Source organism: Trichosurus vulpecula, chromosome 4 (assembly GCF_011100635.1).
Source record: "Trichosurus vulpecula isolate mTriVul1 chromosome 4, mTriVul1.pri, whole genome shotgun sequence".
Taxonomy (NCBI): domain Eukaryota; kingdom Metazoa; phylum Chordata; class Mammalia; order Diprotodontia; family Phalangeridae; genus Trichosurus; species Trichosurus vulpecula.
In genome coordinates this window covers 72558865-72574330 of record NC_050576.1, presented here as the reverse complement: position 1 = coordinate 72574330, position 15466 = coordinate 72558865, and the positions used below count along the sequence as shown (strand labels likewise).

General features: G+C 41.6%; 1 protein-coding gene across 1 annotated transcript in view; it reads left to right on the top strand.

The window, feature by feature from the left end:
• The window catches only part of LOC118847915 (protein transport protein Sec16B), a 58610-nt gene that overhangs the window by 12950 nt on the left and 30194 nt on the right, over positions 1-15466 (top strand). The window contains 7 exon segments of the mRNA XM_036756608.1: positions 348-510; positions 1829-1962; positions 3988-4049; positions 5107-5242; positions 6082-6312; positions 11457-11554; positions 13509-13590. Of these exon segments, the coding sequence (XP_036612503.1) occupies positions 348-510; positions 1829-1962; positions 3988-4049; positions 5107-5242; positions 6082-6312; positions 11457-11554; positions 13509-13590 (906 nt within the window).

Genomic DNA, 15466 nt, shown 5'->3' with positions numbered 1-15466 from the left:
GCTTAACTCGGTTGCTTTACAGTGCCTGGCTCAGTAAATACTTGATGGATTGAAATCCTTTCTTGCCAATGATCCTTTGTTATCACAGTGTTTGTTAGGGAGTTGGAATTTTGGTTCTCTTAAAAAAGTCATCAGGAGGGAGAAGCCTCTGCAATGACCTGCTCAACGGATGCAGTCCTATATTCTCAATGTATTTCCATTGTCTTGTGCTTAGCATAGTACCTGGAACATGGTAGGTGTTTAATCAATGTTTATTTTTAATATTTTTTATTTTTATATATATATTTTATATTATATATATATATATATATTTATATTTATTTATATACATATTTTTAAATTTCCAGGTTTCATTGGCTGGTGAGTCCAGTTTGCTCCAACAGTATAAGGAGTCGGGTCTTAGCTCCAGCAGCTATGAGCTCAGCCAGTACATGTCGGATTCTTCTGATCAGTTTGACTCTGCCCCTCTGAAGAACTGGAATCCTATTCAGACAGGTAGCAGTAGCATGGGTCTGCTAAGAAGCTAAAGAGAGCCCTGTCACCTGCCTCTTTATAAATAGTCTTTGAATTCCCTAGAAAATATAAGCTCCCTGAGGTCAGGGATTATTTTTATTTTGTCTTTGTATCCCCAGGGCCTACAATAAAATCTGGTATAAAGTAGATGTGTTAATAAATCTTGCCGATTGGCTGATCTCATAAGGTTCCATTGGCGATGGATTTTATTGTGATGTTAAGTCTGAGGCTCCCATCTCTTGTCCTCTGGTTACCATAATAATGAAGACTGTTATTGTTGATTCTTAGAGGGTCGTGCTGCTTCCAACAGTCTTGTGTTGGTAATTGAATGGGTGGTCCCCTTGGGAGATGAGATAGTAAGAGATATTTTTACCTAGATAGGAACAGTCTATCTAAAAAGAGACTCTTAGAAAGGAGGATCAGGAAGGGGTGGAGAAGGTGACATTCACCCACAAAAGCAAATGACTTTTCTGGGATGATGAATTCCTCAGAGAAATGGAATGTCAAGAATCAGGGGTTTTTCATGTTCTGTAGCAACTGCATCTTTTTTACTTATTAGAAGAAAGAATTTGTTGGGTATCACTTAGGACTGATCCCTAAAACCTTGTAACATGTTTGGAATAAGGCTATTCTATAGAGGTTCTAGATTAGGGGTTCTAACCTGGGGTTTGTGAAAGGCATTTGTTTTATTTTTTATTTCTTTATTTTTTGAGGGTAGAAGACAGGGCAATTAGGGTTAAGTGACTTGTCCAAGGTCACAAACAGCTAGTAAGTGTGTCAAGTGTCTGAGGCTGGATTTGAACTCAGGTCCTCCTGACTCCAGGGCTGGTGCGCTACTGATTGCACCACCTACCTGTCCCAAGAACAAGCATTTATCATGCACTTACTATTGCCAGGTACTGTGCTAAGCACTGAGCATACAAAGGTAAAAAGTGTCTCTGAACTCAAGGAGTTCACAGTCTAATATAAATATGAAAGTATTTTGATAACTGCATTTCAACATATTGATTTCTTTTGTAATGCTATGCCTTTATTTTATGCATTTAAAAGCATTTTTCCCTCTGAGAAAGCATCTGTAGATGTCATCAGACTGCAAAAGAGGTCATGATACAAAAAATAAAACAACCTCTATTCTAGAGCCTAGCCCCTTGCAGCTCTCAATCCTTTTATATTATGATACTAAATCCCGATCTATTTTCGTAGCCCATCCAGAATCTTGCCCAGCTATCATTGTCCATTACAATGTCTTATAACCAAGACACCAGTGTCTAACAATGATATCCCTCTGTATCTCCGGTTAGAAGATGCATCTGTTGTCCTGTGGATCCCATGAAGTTCTTCGTTGCTCACACACCGGTGTGCTTTGGGCCAGGAGGTCAGCTGATACTGGTTTGCCCCAACCATCCAACTGATGGGCAGACAGCGCTTGTGGAAGTGCATAGTTTGGAGGTAAAATCATTTGAACCTCCCCCCACCACCATCATGCAGACATGTTGGGTATATTCCTGCTTTTAACTTCTCCTTACACCCTTCTGAGTCTGAGTTACTGACCACATATAGAGATTATGTTGATCTGCTTCATGGGAAACAGGAAGAAAGCAGTTTTTAGCTCATCAAATGAGATGATATTTGTAAAATGTTTTGCATAGTGCCTGGCACATTTGTTGTTCAGTCACATCTAACTCTTTGTGACCCCATTTGATAGTTTCTTGGCAAAAATACTGGTTATTTTCTTCCTCAGCTCATTTTACAGATAAGAAAACTGAGGCAAACAGAGATGAGTGACTTGCCCAGGGTCACACAACTAGTAAGTGTCTAAGGCTAGATTTGAACTCAGGAAGATGAGACTTCTTGACTCCAGTCTAAGTGTTCTATCCACTGTGCCACTGTCATTTTACAGTTTCATAAATTGAAACTGAAAACTTTAGTGACTTGCCCATTAGTATATAACTAGAAAGCATCAGAGACAGTATTTGAATCCCGATCTCCCTGAGTCCAAGCTAGCATTCTAACGCCCATACCACGCTAGCTTAGGTCCAGTTTTCCCTTGATGTGCTACCAGCAGGCTGCCTCACACAGAAGTGTACCCCATTCTTCAACTGGATAGAGAGGCCACATTACAGCTTAGTGGTGTTCTGAATCCCAAGTAATTGGAACTGTGTAGAATTCCATTCCTGGCAAGATGTTTACAGCTTAGTTGAGTGCCCTGGAGTTTGAATTTCTTGCCCAGATCTTTATCATAAGAAACTGTGATTATGGCAAGGTTTGGGAAGAGGAAGCAAGATGCTTCATTTCAAACATGGTACAGTGGGAAATATTCTGATTTTGAGTCAGAGGACCTGTGTTCAACTCTTGGTTTTTCCATTTACTAGCTATGGTGTTTTCATCTGTAAAATGAAGGAATTATATTAGATGTGAGGTCCCCTTCAGTTTGGAATCTAAGGTCTTATTTTTTAAGCTACCTAATATGAACCATTTTATTTTATTTTAAAATTTTATATTTTATTTTTCACCAGTTACATGTAAAACAAATTTTTAAACATTTGCTTAAAAATTTTTTTGAGTTCCAAATTCTCTCCTGCCTTCCTTCCCCTCCCTCCCTCATTGAGAAGTCATTGATATAGGTTATACATATGCAGTCATACAAAACATATTTCTGTGTTAGTCATATTGTGAAAGAAAACACAGATTAAAAAAACACAAGAAAAATAAAGAAAAAGTATGCATCAATTTGCATTCGGACTCTATCAATTCTTTCTCTGGAGATGGGTAGCATTTTTTTCACCATGAGTCCTTCAGCATTGTCTTGGATCATTGTATTGCTGAGAATAGCTAAGTCATTCACACACAGTTGATCATTGTACAATATTGCTATTACTGAATACAATGGTTCTGCTCATTTTGCTTTGCATCAGTTCATGCAAGTCTCTAAGGTCTTATGATCCTAAGTTGGAGGGACCTAGTTTTAACTGCCTGTCCTGCCTGTTACATTTGAGGTAATAATAATTGCTCATACCAAAGTTCATTGAAAATGACAAAACTCAACCTACAACACCCCTTTGAGGGTGAATTGTACAAGTGTTAGTATCTCCATTTTGAGATGAGGAAACCAAGGTGCCGATAGGGTAAGTGGCTTGCCCATTGACTCATCTGTCTATAATAGCTATAAGCCACAATCCTATCAACCAGCTAGTAAGTTAAGTGGCAGAACCAGGATTTGAGCCCAGGTTTCAGACATCAGATCCTGCCTTCTACAATGCACTGTCCTCTGTTTATTAAAAGGCCAGTTCTTCTATTAGCATTTTGTTTTCAGTTAGGAGAGTCTTGCTTACGTAGCAGAAATGATTACCAAACGATTTTTAAAATCGTTCTCCCTGATGGTTGACTAAGAGACACCGACTCAATCATTTCACTCACTGGGCCAGGCAGAGCAGGGCATTAGATGGGCAGAGGAAATTTACTTTTGTTTTCCAGGTTTTCCTTAATGACACTGAGGAACAAGAAGAGCTAAGAGCTTTCTCAGGACCTCTGATCAGGTAAAGTTCCTGCAAGACTTTCTGAGTAAAGCTTCTTTATTAGCTAGAGGTCTGTCCCTTTTGTTCATGGCTCACATCCTTCTTGGGCTGCTCTCCGTTTGGCCCTGGCTTGACTTTCCTTGAAGAAAAGGTTCACTAATGGATAATGAAGCAAACTCCTTTGTATTGCAGGACAGAGCCAAATGTGTCATTGTCTGTATTGATTTCATCATTTGTAGCTAAAGAGAACAAGAAAACAGGTTTAAAAGGAAAGACCCCCTACAGAAAAAAAATCAATTAAAATTTGCAGAGATCACCTCAAGGAAATTCTGGGGCTCGATGAGTGACAGCAGATGGATATTAGAATAGCGCACCGTTGTCAGAGTGGATTCTGGAAATTGCCAACAAGTGAATTAATGTTTAAAAAAAAATAGCCTGGCTTCCATTAGGGAGAAGACTCATGATGGAATTCGATAGTCGGACTAGTATGAGTGGGCACATCTGCCCTCTGTAGGACTGAATCGGAGCTTCTCTATTTCAGTGATTATTTTTCTCAGCTCAATGTGCATTCCAAGAGGAGAAAAAAAGCTATTTCTATGGCCCTGGGGCATTCTCCTTCAGTTCTAAGTGAACTTGTTTTCTACAGCATATGACTACGTGGGAATGATGGAAAGATCACTGAATTGTGAACCAGGAAATCTAGATTTAATGTCTCATCTCCATCGCGAGGTAGCCTGTGAGCTTAGGCAAGTCCCTTGGCCCTTCCTGGGGCCTCAGTTTACTCATCTGCAAAATAGGGGTTAGATCCTATGATTCCCTTTAGCTGTGAGCTGATGATCCTAGTTCATCCTCTTTCCTTGAGATGCCAGCTTCATGGTAGCCAGACTCCTCCCCACTGGATTTATGTGGCCAGGCTTTTTGAGAAATCCTCACTCATCTAGTTGACTTCACAGACACGTCCTCATCTCCTTCCCTGGGGCATCTTTCATCAGTTTGTAGAGATTCCTAAGTATGATTCCCTTGAGTCTTGTAGAATATGAGTCCCAGTGGCTGACTACTTCTTGGCTTGCTCCCACAGGGAAGATGTGCACAAGGTGGACGTGATGTTGTTTTGCCAGCAGAAGGCAGCTTTGAGTTCCAAGGCCGAGACACCAAGAGGTAGAGACTTGGCCCTGCTCTGGAAGCTGCTGGTCCTCCTTTGTCGGCAGAATGGAGTATGTAGAAAAGCAGCCCTACTTGGGGCAGATGGGGATGGAAGGGCTGGATTTTTAGTCTTCTCGTTTGAATGGAGCTGAATTAATTTCATGGACATTTATGGCAAAATGTCAGAAGCAAAGAATTGCTCTGGGAGAAAAAGAGTGCATATAAATTATTATTATTTTTGGTCTAGATCTGTGAATTCATCAGGATAGGGAACTCCTAGTATGGGGACTCCCTCTACTGATAGAGGCTGGTAATAGCTATTATGTAGAGTCTTAGAGGGCTGATTGGGTCACTGAGAAGTTAACTGACTTTCCCGTGTTCTGTAGTTAGAAAATATCAGGCAAGACTTGGAACCCATGTCTTCTGACTCTCAAGGCTGACCCTCTATCCTCTGCACCACACAAATACCAATTTAAAATGTGAACCTTAGACTATGGATGATGGTCCGGCCTGGTAACAACCTCACTAAAGAGTTATCATTTTTTCTCTAACTTGCCCCTGATGGTCTTCCAGAGAAGTCATGACAATTGTCAGCAGTGTTAGTGGGGATGAATGCTGAAGAATGGCCATCCAAGTGATTTATGACAAACATTGCTCCTGTGCAAATGTGTGAGTGTGTGTGTGTGTGTGTGTGTGTGTGTGTGTGTGTGTGTGGTGGTGGTGGTGGGGAGGAGTGGGGTGGGGTAGAGGAACGTAGAAGAAATAACTTTTCTCTTATTGTATAGATATTTTAGAAAGGGCAAGGCCCCTGTGTCATTGTTTTCTTAGCCTGAACCACAGATCAGGGCCAACCCAGGCTGTTGCCAGACTCTTGCTAACGGCCTCATGATTTCTTCTCTTTGCTCTGAAGTCAATGGTGGGGTCGGATGTAGCTGAGCTGTTGATGCAAGACTGCAAGAAGCTGGAGAAATATAAAAGACAAGCCCCTGTAGCTAACCTGATCAACTTGACCGATGATGACTGGCCGGTACAAAGCTCTGGGAGATCCAACTTGCTCACTGGTGAGATTCTGCCCAGTGTAGAGACACCAGCGCGAATTATTGAGAAGTTCACTAAACTCCTCTTCTATGGAAGAAGGAAGGCAAGTAATCTCTAATTTTATGCTTAAATCCTACAAGGAGTTTTATTTTTAAAGCTGTCTAGACATGGTGTAGGCTGCTAGATGACTGCTGGATATTTCAGTGGATAGAGCACCAGGCCTGGAGCTAGAAAGATTTATCTGTCTGAGTTCAAATATTGCCTCAAACATCTACTAGCTTTGTGACCCTAGGCAAGTCATTTAACCCTGATTGCCTCAGTTTCCTCATCTGTAAAATGAACTGAAGAAGCTAAGTGGCAAACCACTCTAGTATCTTTGCCAAGAAAGCCCCAAATGGGATCATGAAGAGCCAGACATGATTGAAATGATTGAACAACAACAATAGACAAGGTGCTTTAGTAAAAAATGTTTAAAAAATGTCAAGGAGACGTTATAGGGATTCCTCCAAGCAGTGATAGGTGTTGGAGTCTCATGATTGCAGCAGTCTAGTCATATAAGAGGGTGATAGGTTTTGGCTAGCGCAGGGTATTATTGATAACCTAAGAGGTCAAACTCTGTTTCTTTACATGGTAGTCACTACCTTCCTTCCTTCCTTCCTTCCTTCCTTCCTTCCTTCCTTCCTTCCTTCCTTCCTTCCTTCCCTCTTCTCCCTCCCTCCCTCCCTTCCTTCCTTCCTTCCTTCCTTCCTTCCTTCCTTCCTTCCTTCCTTCCTTTCTTCCTTCCTTCCTTCTTTCCTTCCTTCTTCCCTCCCTCCCTCTCTTCCTCCCTCCTTCTCTCCCTCCCTCACTTCCTTCCTTCCTTCCTTCTTCCTTCCTTCTTCCCTCCCTCCCTCTCTTCCTCCCTCCTTCTCTCCCTCCCTCACTTCCTTCCTTCCTTCCTTCTTTCCTTCCTTCTTCCCTCCCTCCCTCTCTTCCTCCCTCCTTCTCTCCCTCCCTCACTTCCTTCCTTCCTTCCTTCTTTCCTTCCTTCTTCCCTCCCTCCTCTCTTCCCCCCTCCTTCTCTCCCTCCCTCCCTTCCTTCCTTCTTTCCTCCCTCCCTCCTTCCTTTCCTTCCTTCCTTCCTTTTTTTCCTTCCTTCTTTCCTCCCTTCCTTCCTTCCTTCTTCCCTCCCTCCCTGCTTTCTTCCCTCCCTTTCTCTTTCCCTTCCTTCTTTCCTTCCTTCCTTCCTCCCTCCTTTCCTCCCTGCCTTCCTGCCTTTCTTCCTTTCCCACAGGTCAGCAGTTTTAGAGCGCCTGTGACACTGTGTGAGGTTAACTCGTGTGGTGCTAAATGACTCGCCTAGGGAAGCACAGACAGTACGTGTGAGAAGCTGGACTGAAGCCTGCCTCTTCCTGACTCTGAGGCTGAGGCCTGCCCTCTAGCCATAATCCCACACTGCCTCTCTCTTTAAAAGAACTAAATGGGGAGTTGTTTAGGATGATTAATCTCTTTACACTTGGAGGTAGAATTAGCTCATTAGTGTCCCCAAATGACAAATTTCCTGGAGTTGAAGAAATGATGGGTAAAACTAGCACAGCCCCTGACACACATCCGCCATTCAATAAATATTTGTTGAATGAAACTACACTTTAAGAAAAAGTTAAATCCATTTCCTCTCTCATGGAGTCATTGGCGTGATTGATTCAGCCTTAGAGAGGTGTGAATATCATCCCTGAGGGTAGCTGTTAGAGCATGTAGCCTTTATCCATTATTAATTTAACAGATCCACATTGTGTCTGTGGGCCCAGGCCTATGGAGCCTGTTTTCAGTTTGCTTGTTTGAGGAGCCGGTTAAGTCCGGTATTGGGATTAAAGTTATAGTGCTGGTACTTCCTCCTCTGCTTCTCATGTCTTAGATGCAGAGATATTTTTTGGCCTTTGCTAAGGTCAAAGATGTTTGACTTGGCTAAGTCTGAAGAATGGTCACCAGCTGCCAGAGTTTAAAAGCAATAGCCTTATGGACTCTTGGTTCTTGGGAAATGGAGGAGGGGGAGGAGGAAACTGGTAGAAGAAATAATCAATTGGGTGGTCCAGTGGATAGAGCACTGGGCCTGGAGTTAGGAAGACCTGAGTTCAAATCCAGTCTCAAGCACTTACTAGCTGTGTGACCCTGAGTAAGTCTCTGAACCTCTGCTTGCCTCAGCTTCCTCATCTGTAAAAATGGGATAATACATATTGCCTGCCTTCTCGGTGGATGTGGGAGGAAGTAGGAGGGAGGAGGGAATTTGGAACTCAAAATATAAAAAGAAAAGAATGTTAAAAATAAATAATAATTGAAAAAATAAAATAAACAGTGAAAAAAAGTGATACTAAAAGCACCTACCTCCCAGGGTTGTTGTGAGGATCAAATGTGATAATAATTATAAGTACTATATGTATAAATGCTTTTGCTGCTGTGGTGGGGGGGGGGCAGAGGGAGGAGTAGGAACAAGTATTATTAAGTAGATACTATGTGTCAGGCAGTTTCTCTTTGATGTTAATATGCGAGCTTTTTTTTCATTCAATCACAAAGCATTTATTAAATGCATACTATGTGCTAGGCTCTGCACACACAATATAAAAGGAATTATCCCTTCCTTCAAGGAGCTTATATTATACTTAATTAAATGGATTTTATTTTTTTCAATTTTTTTTAAACATTTTTATTTAAAGTTATGAGTTCCAAATTCTATCCCTCCTCCCTTCCCCTCTCTCCTAACCTAACTGAGATGGTAAGCAATCAGATATAGATTACACATGTGCATTTATATAAAACATTTCGATGTTAGTCATTTTGTACAAGAAGACTAGAGTAAAAGAAGAAAGAAAGTGAAAAATAGCATGCTTCAGTCTATATTCAGTCAATATCAAGTCTTTCTCTGGAGGCAGTTAGTTAGCTTCATCATTAGTCCTTTAGGATTGTGTTGGATAATTGTATTGCTGAGAATAGCTAAGTCATTCATAGCTCTTCATTAAACAATATTGCTGTTACTGTATACAGCATTCTCCTGTTTCTGTTCACTTCACTACGCATCAGTTCATATAAGTCTTTCCAGGTTTTTCTGAAATCATCTTGCTTATCATTTCTTACAGCACAATAATATTCCATTACAATCATATACCACAGCTTATTTAGCTGTTCTCCAGTTGATGGGCATCCATTTGATTTTCCAATTCTTAGCCAACACATAAAGAGGTATTATAAATATTTTTGTACAAATAGATCCTTTTTCATTTTTTTGATATCTTTGGTATTTTTCCCCTTGAAAGATTATATTCAATTTTTGCTGGGTAGGTGATTCTTGGTTGTAATCCTACCTCCTCTGCCTTCTGGTATATCATATTCCAAGCTTTCTAGTTCTTTAAAGTGGAAGCTGCCAAATCCTATGTAATTCTGACTGTAGCTCCATAATATCTCAATTGTTTCCTTTGGGCTGCTTGCAATACTTTCTTCTTGAACTGTGAGCTCTCGAATTTGGCTATGATGTTCCTTCGAGTTTTCACTTTGGGATCCCTTTCAGGCAGTGATCAGTGGATTCTTTCAATTTCTATTTTGCCCTCTGATTCTACTATATCAGGGCAGTTTTCTTTTATAATTTTTTGAAAGATGTTGTCCAGGTTTGATTTTATTTTTTGATCACGGCTTTCAGGTAGTCCAATAATTCTTATATTATCTCTCCTGTATCTATTTTCTAAGTCAGTTGTTTTTCCAATGAGAAATCTCACATTTTCTCCTATTTTTTTTTACTTTTTGATATTGTTTTTATCATATCTTGATGTCTCATAGAGTCATTAGTTTCCTTTGGTTCACTTCTAATTTTTAAGTAATTATTTTCTTCAGTGAGATTTTGTACTTCTTTTTCCATTTGGCCAATTCTACTTTTTAGGGAGCTATTTTCCTCTGTAAATTTTTGTATATTTTATCCCCATGCTCTTTTTTCATGATTCTCTTGCATTACTCTCATTTCTTTTCCCAATTTTTCTTCTACTTCTCTAATTTGCTTTTAATAATCTTTTTAAAGCTCTTCCAGGAATTCTTTTTGGGTCTGAGACCATATTACATTTTTCTTTAAGGCTTCACATGTAGCCATTTTGACACTATTGTCCTCTTCGGAGTTTATGCCTGGATCCTTCCTATCACCATAGTAACTTTCTATAGTCAAGTTTTTTTTTTGTTTCTTTTTTGCTCATTTTTCTGCCCCCTTTTTTTGGTGACTTGGTGTTTTTATATGAGAGTTTGGTTCTGGTCTCACACAGTCTCAGGCTTTTTGTGCTGGGGTCTAGGTCTTACTGCTTGGTTTTCACTGGGCTTCAGGATTTAGCAATTTGTTTTTTCTGGAGGGTGGGTTTCCCTTCTGGTTTGTACCAGGGGAGGGGGCCTCCATAGGTTGTGGGGTTTAGCTGCTGGCCTGCTCCCCAGGTGGGGCCTTGCTGCTGGGTTGCTATGGTAACAGAATCCTTCTGGAGGCTGGCCCTGGAGGAGAGATCTTATTGCTTGGTCTGCCCAGGGGTGGGGCCCTGCTGCTGGGTTGCTCCCCTTCCACTCCAGTGAGACAGACCTTTCCTGCCAGGCTGGTGAACTGCTTCCCTGCTCTTAGAAAAATTCTGAGGCAGTTTTCTCATTGTTTGGAGAGGAATTTGGATAGAGCACTGGGCCTGGAGTTAGTCCTTCCTCATTCTGCCACATTGGTACTGGAAATTTCAATATGTGAGCTTGTAAACTTATTCTAGTAAAAGACCTTGTAACTTATTCTAGTACTACTAGTAGCTAGCATTTAAATAATGCTTTAAGCTTTACAAAGCTCTTTACATATTGGTAAAGCTCATTTGATCCTCCAATCTTGTGAGATAGGTGCTAGTATCATTTCCATTTTACAGATGAGGAAACTGAGGCATAGAGCAGTGTAATTACTTGCTCAGGATCATTCAGTTAGGGAGCATCTGGAGCAGGATTCAAATTCAGTTCTTCTGGATTCCAAGTCCTATAACTCTGCCTCACTTAAATCCGATTCACACATAAGTCAGGACTTCACCCCATGGTATCATTGGGCTGCTTTGGAAATGAAGGATGATGAGCAATGAATGAGTGACTTGCCTGTGCACTAACCACTGTACCATCTAAGTGCCTCAACCTGAGTCTGGTGAATAAACCCCAAGTGCAGAAATACCAGTTTTCGGTAGTGGTGCATCAAGAAGGTTAATATTGACCCAAATGCATTCTTGATTTTAGGAAGCCCTGGAATGGGCCATGAGGAACCATTTGTGGGGCCATGCACTCTTCTTGTCCAGCAAGATGGACCGGAGGACCTACAGCTGGGTCATGAGTGGGTAGGTAGGAACCTGTGTTTGCTCACGAGTCGTGGTACCTTCCCTACTTCTCTTAGTGGATTGTGGGGGTGTGGTGGCGTGGGAGAGAATACAGGATTCCAAGAAATAATGATGTGCACATTTCATATTCTCCTTTTTTATTGTGAACCAGACACAGATTCATCTTCTACAGATTTCTCAGATGCAGACACAGCAAACCCATTTACAGAGAACCCTGCTTATATATTCTTGACCCTTTCTTCCTGCCCAAAAAGAGCAAAGCATCTTAGTAATATTTTTGTAGGGGATATGGCCTACAAAAAAACTATGTGGGAAGGAAGATTATGCTTTAGTATTTATCTTTCCTTGGTTATGTCTCTGAAGCCAATTCAGTGTTTATTTGAATTGGTGCTGTCTCTTGTGTAGAGGATGGTTGAATAGAAAGGGATTATTTGTAATATTTCTTTAAGATCTAGTGATTGCCATGCTAGCAGGGGAGGCTATTCTACATAGTGACTAGTCAAATCATTTTATTGCCCTAGATCTCAGTTTCCCTAGCTGTCATATGAGACCAGGAATAACTTTGCCTTATGTCAAAGACAGCTCGGTGGCAGAGTGGATACAGTGCCAGGCCTGAAGTCAGGAAGAGTCATCGTCCTTAATTCCAATCTAGCCTCAGATGCTGGCTAGCTGTGTGACCCCGGGCAAGTCACTTAACCCTGTTTGCCTCAGTTTCTTCCCCTGTAAAATGAGCTGGAGAAGGAAATGGCAAACCACTCTAGTATCTTTGCTAAGGACACCCTAGATGAGGATGTGAGTGAAAATGACTGAACAACCACAAAAATGTCAAGAAAGTTTAAAGTGGGAAGGGTTCCAAAATGACATTATTAAAAGCATATCAAACTCTCAAGATCAGGGTGATATTAAAAAAGAGATGCTGTTCTGGGAAATAATCCCTTTTGGGCTAATAACAGTGAGCATCCCACCACTCCCACGTTTGCAGGACTTGTCGCTGCTTTAGCTCTTTGTTTTGGCCCATTGCTCTTTGATGGGACCCAGCGAGTTGTGAAAAATATCTCCCACAGAATATCCTTAAATCTCAAATCAGCTGTAGACCTTATTATATCCTTGTTAAGCATATTCTGCAGTTTGTCATCAGTAGGATAATTTCTGGTCCCTGTTCCACACCTCTTTGGTTATTGATAATGGTCATTAAGTGCTTGTGAGCACAGGATTATAAGCCTGGGCAGCTTTATGCTTGTGATGAGATAGGAAAAAAAAAAACCCACCTACATCCAGGGCTATGAATTTGGCCCAGAAAGCTCATATGCAGTTAGTGGCTGACGGGTGGCTGAGGAGGATGAGGAGAAGGAGGAGGAGGAGGATGGCTGCTTTGTAGAAGAGCCCCAAAGTGGGGGCTGATGACCTCAGAGACCTGTGTGTAATGAAGCCTCTTACTCAGATGATGAAGACTTCTTCCTTGAGTGAAATACGATGATTCAAGAATGGTAAGGGTTCAGGTCTCAATGCCAAAAAGGAGTAATTCCCCTCAGGCTCGAACCCCAGGCAGGTAATTCTCTTATCAGAGTGTATGGTACAATGAGTAACTGGGATCAGTTTCCTCATCTGTACAAAGAGGATAATTATAGCACCTACTTCATGGGGCTGTTGTGAGAATCATATGAAATAACCTACGTAAAGTGCTTTATTAACCTTAAAGTGCTATGCAAATGCTGGCTATGGTTATTGTTATTATCATGGCTGATATGGTTATGGTCCTTATTTATGTCTTTCTTGTTGTTGTGGCCCATGATTTGTTGCAGATAGAGGCTCATGTTTTCATAAATGCAGCATCTTGAAAAGCTGAAAAAGCTTTTCTCCATGTTTGAGGTGAACAGGCATCATTGTTTTCTTAGCTTGGTCCATGATCCCAAACAACAGTGGATTGATTATAGCCCTTTTATTTTTTTCTCAGCTTCATTAGTTCTCTGGCTCTCAACGATCCCCTGCAGACTCTCTTCCAGCTCATGTCTGGGAGGATCCCCCAGGCAGCCACGGTACTGTATACACGGGATGCCCCCAACCCTCACCCTGGTGACTTTTGTGTTGTGGGGCAGGGAGTGTTTAGAAATACAATGTTGGCCTATTTTACAGCGAGGGGCAGAACAATCCATCACTGTTCCCTGGGTTTCTCCTTTTCTTCCCCGCCCCCCTCCCCATGGGTAGCTACTTGCCAACAAGAGTTGGTCCTGCAAAGTCAATCACATTGGCTCCTGGAGAATGATTCTCATGATGCCTCAGGTTGGCTGCTGTGGAAACTGGTGAGAAGTTCTCGATTGTGCCAGGTTACGCATTATCATTATGATTGGCTGTACTTCCCCTTGGCCCTATGAGGGAGGATTAGGATTGTAACCCCTATTTTGCAGATGAGGATACTGAGACACTAAGAGCTGGTGTTTGAGCTAAGATATGGTAGATATGATATTGGAATTCACAGTCCTAGAGTTTTCTTATAATCATTTAGTCTTGAGGTACCATGTTGTTGCCTGTGGTACAGTGATCATCACGAGGAAACCACAGTCTGGGCTTGCTTCACAAAGTCATGGAGTCTCGGAGGTAGAGGTAGAGAGGTTTGGAGAATCCAGGGATGGGGAACCTGTGGCCTTGAGACCACATGTGTCCTTCTAGGTCCTTGAGTGTGGCCTTTTGACTGAGTCCGACTTTTGCAGAATAAATCCTTTTATTAAAGGGATTTCTGTGAAATTTGGATTCAGTCAAAGGGCTGCACTTGAAGATCTAGAGGACCACATGTGGCTTCAAGACCACAGGTTCCCTACCCTTGAGCTAGTCCAATCCCTTCAAAACATACTTCTATGCAGCAGAAAATCCCCTGAAACCATCCCCAGGATACAGTAGTTTGCCTCTCACTAAATATCTTCGAAAGAAGGCCAAATGACATTTTGTTGTTGTTCATTCGTTTCAGTGGTTTCCAACACCTTGTGATCCTATTTGAGGTTTTCTTGGGAAAGATACTGGAATGGTTTGTCATTTCCTTCTCTAGCCCACTTTATAGATAAGGAAACGGAGGCAAACAGGGTTAAGTGACTTGCCCAGGGTTGCACAGCTAGTAAGTGTCTGGGGCCAGATTTGAACTCAGGAAGATGAGTCTTCCTGACTTCAGGCCTGTCACTTCTATCCACTGAGACACCTAGCTGCCCAAATGACATTTGTTGTTGTTGTTATGGTTCATCCTTAATTCTTGAAGAAGTCCAATGACATCATGAGGGTGACGTCTTGACTTGTGTGTGAATTAGATTTAAGTGAGGCATAACTATGCAAAGTCTTCAGCCTCACTCTCTCCTCCGCAGTCATCAAACCTCCTGTGGCAGAATGAAAGTCAAAACCACCGGCAATGGCCCAGGACCCAATGGATGACCTTGACCTTTCTAAGTTAAGCTCTTTCCCAGGTCTCAGTTTGTCTGAGGCAAATGACATTTAGGGAGGGGCAAACCGCCATATCCTGAAGCAGCCCATTTCTCTTTTGGTAACTCTAATTTTTAGGATGTACTGTATTTCTTTATATCCCTCTTTGCAAATTCTACCCATTGGTCCAAATTCTGTGTTCTGGGACCAACAGAACAAATTTCTAACTCACGTGTAGGCTCTTCAGGGCTGATGTTCTGCTGCATCTAAGCTGAATAACCTGGACCTGCTAACAAAACCTTTGAAAGGACCCACAATGATCAACTCTATTGTGAATTCCTATATAAAGCATATTGTCAAAAGAAAACCCTAAATAACATGATAGCAAAAGAGAGGTTTTCCTCCATCATAACCAATTTCATGAATGTGCTTGATGAAAGCGGTCACTTAAACAATCCCCCAGGAACCATTTCACCATTTTCTACCATGATGAATGCTCATTGTAGAGAA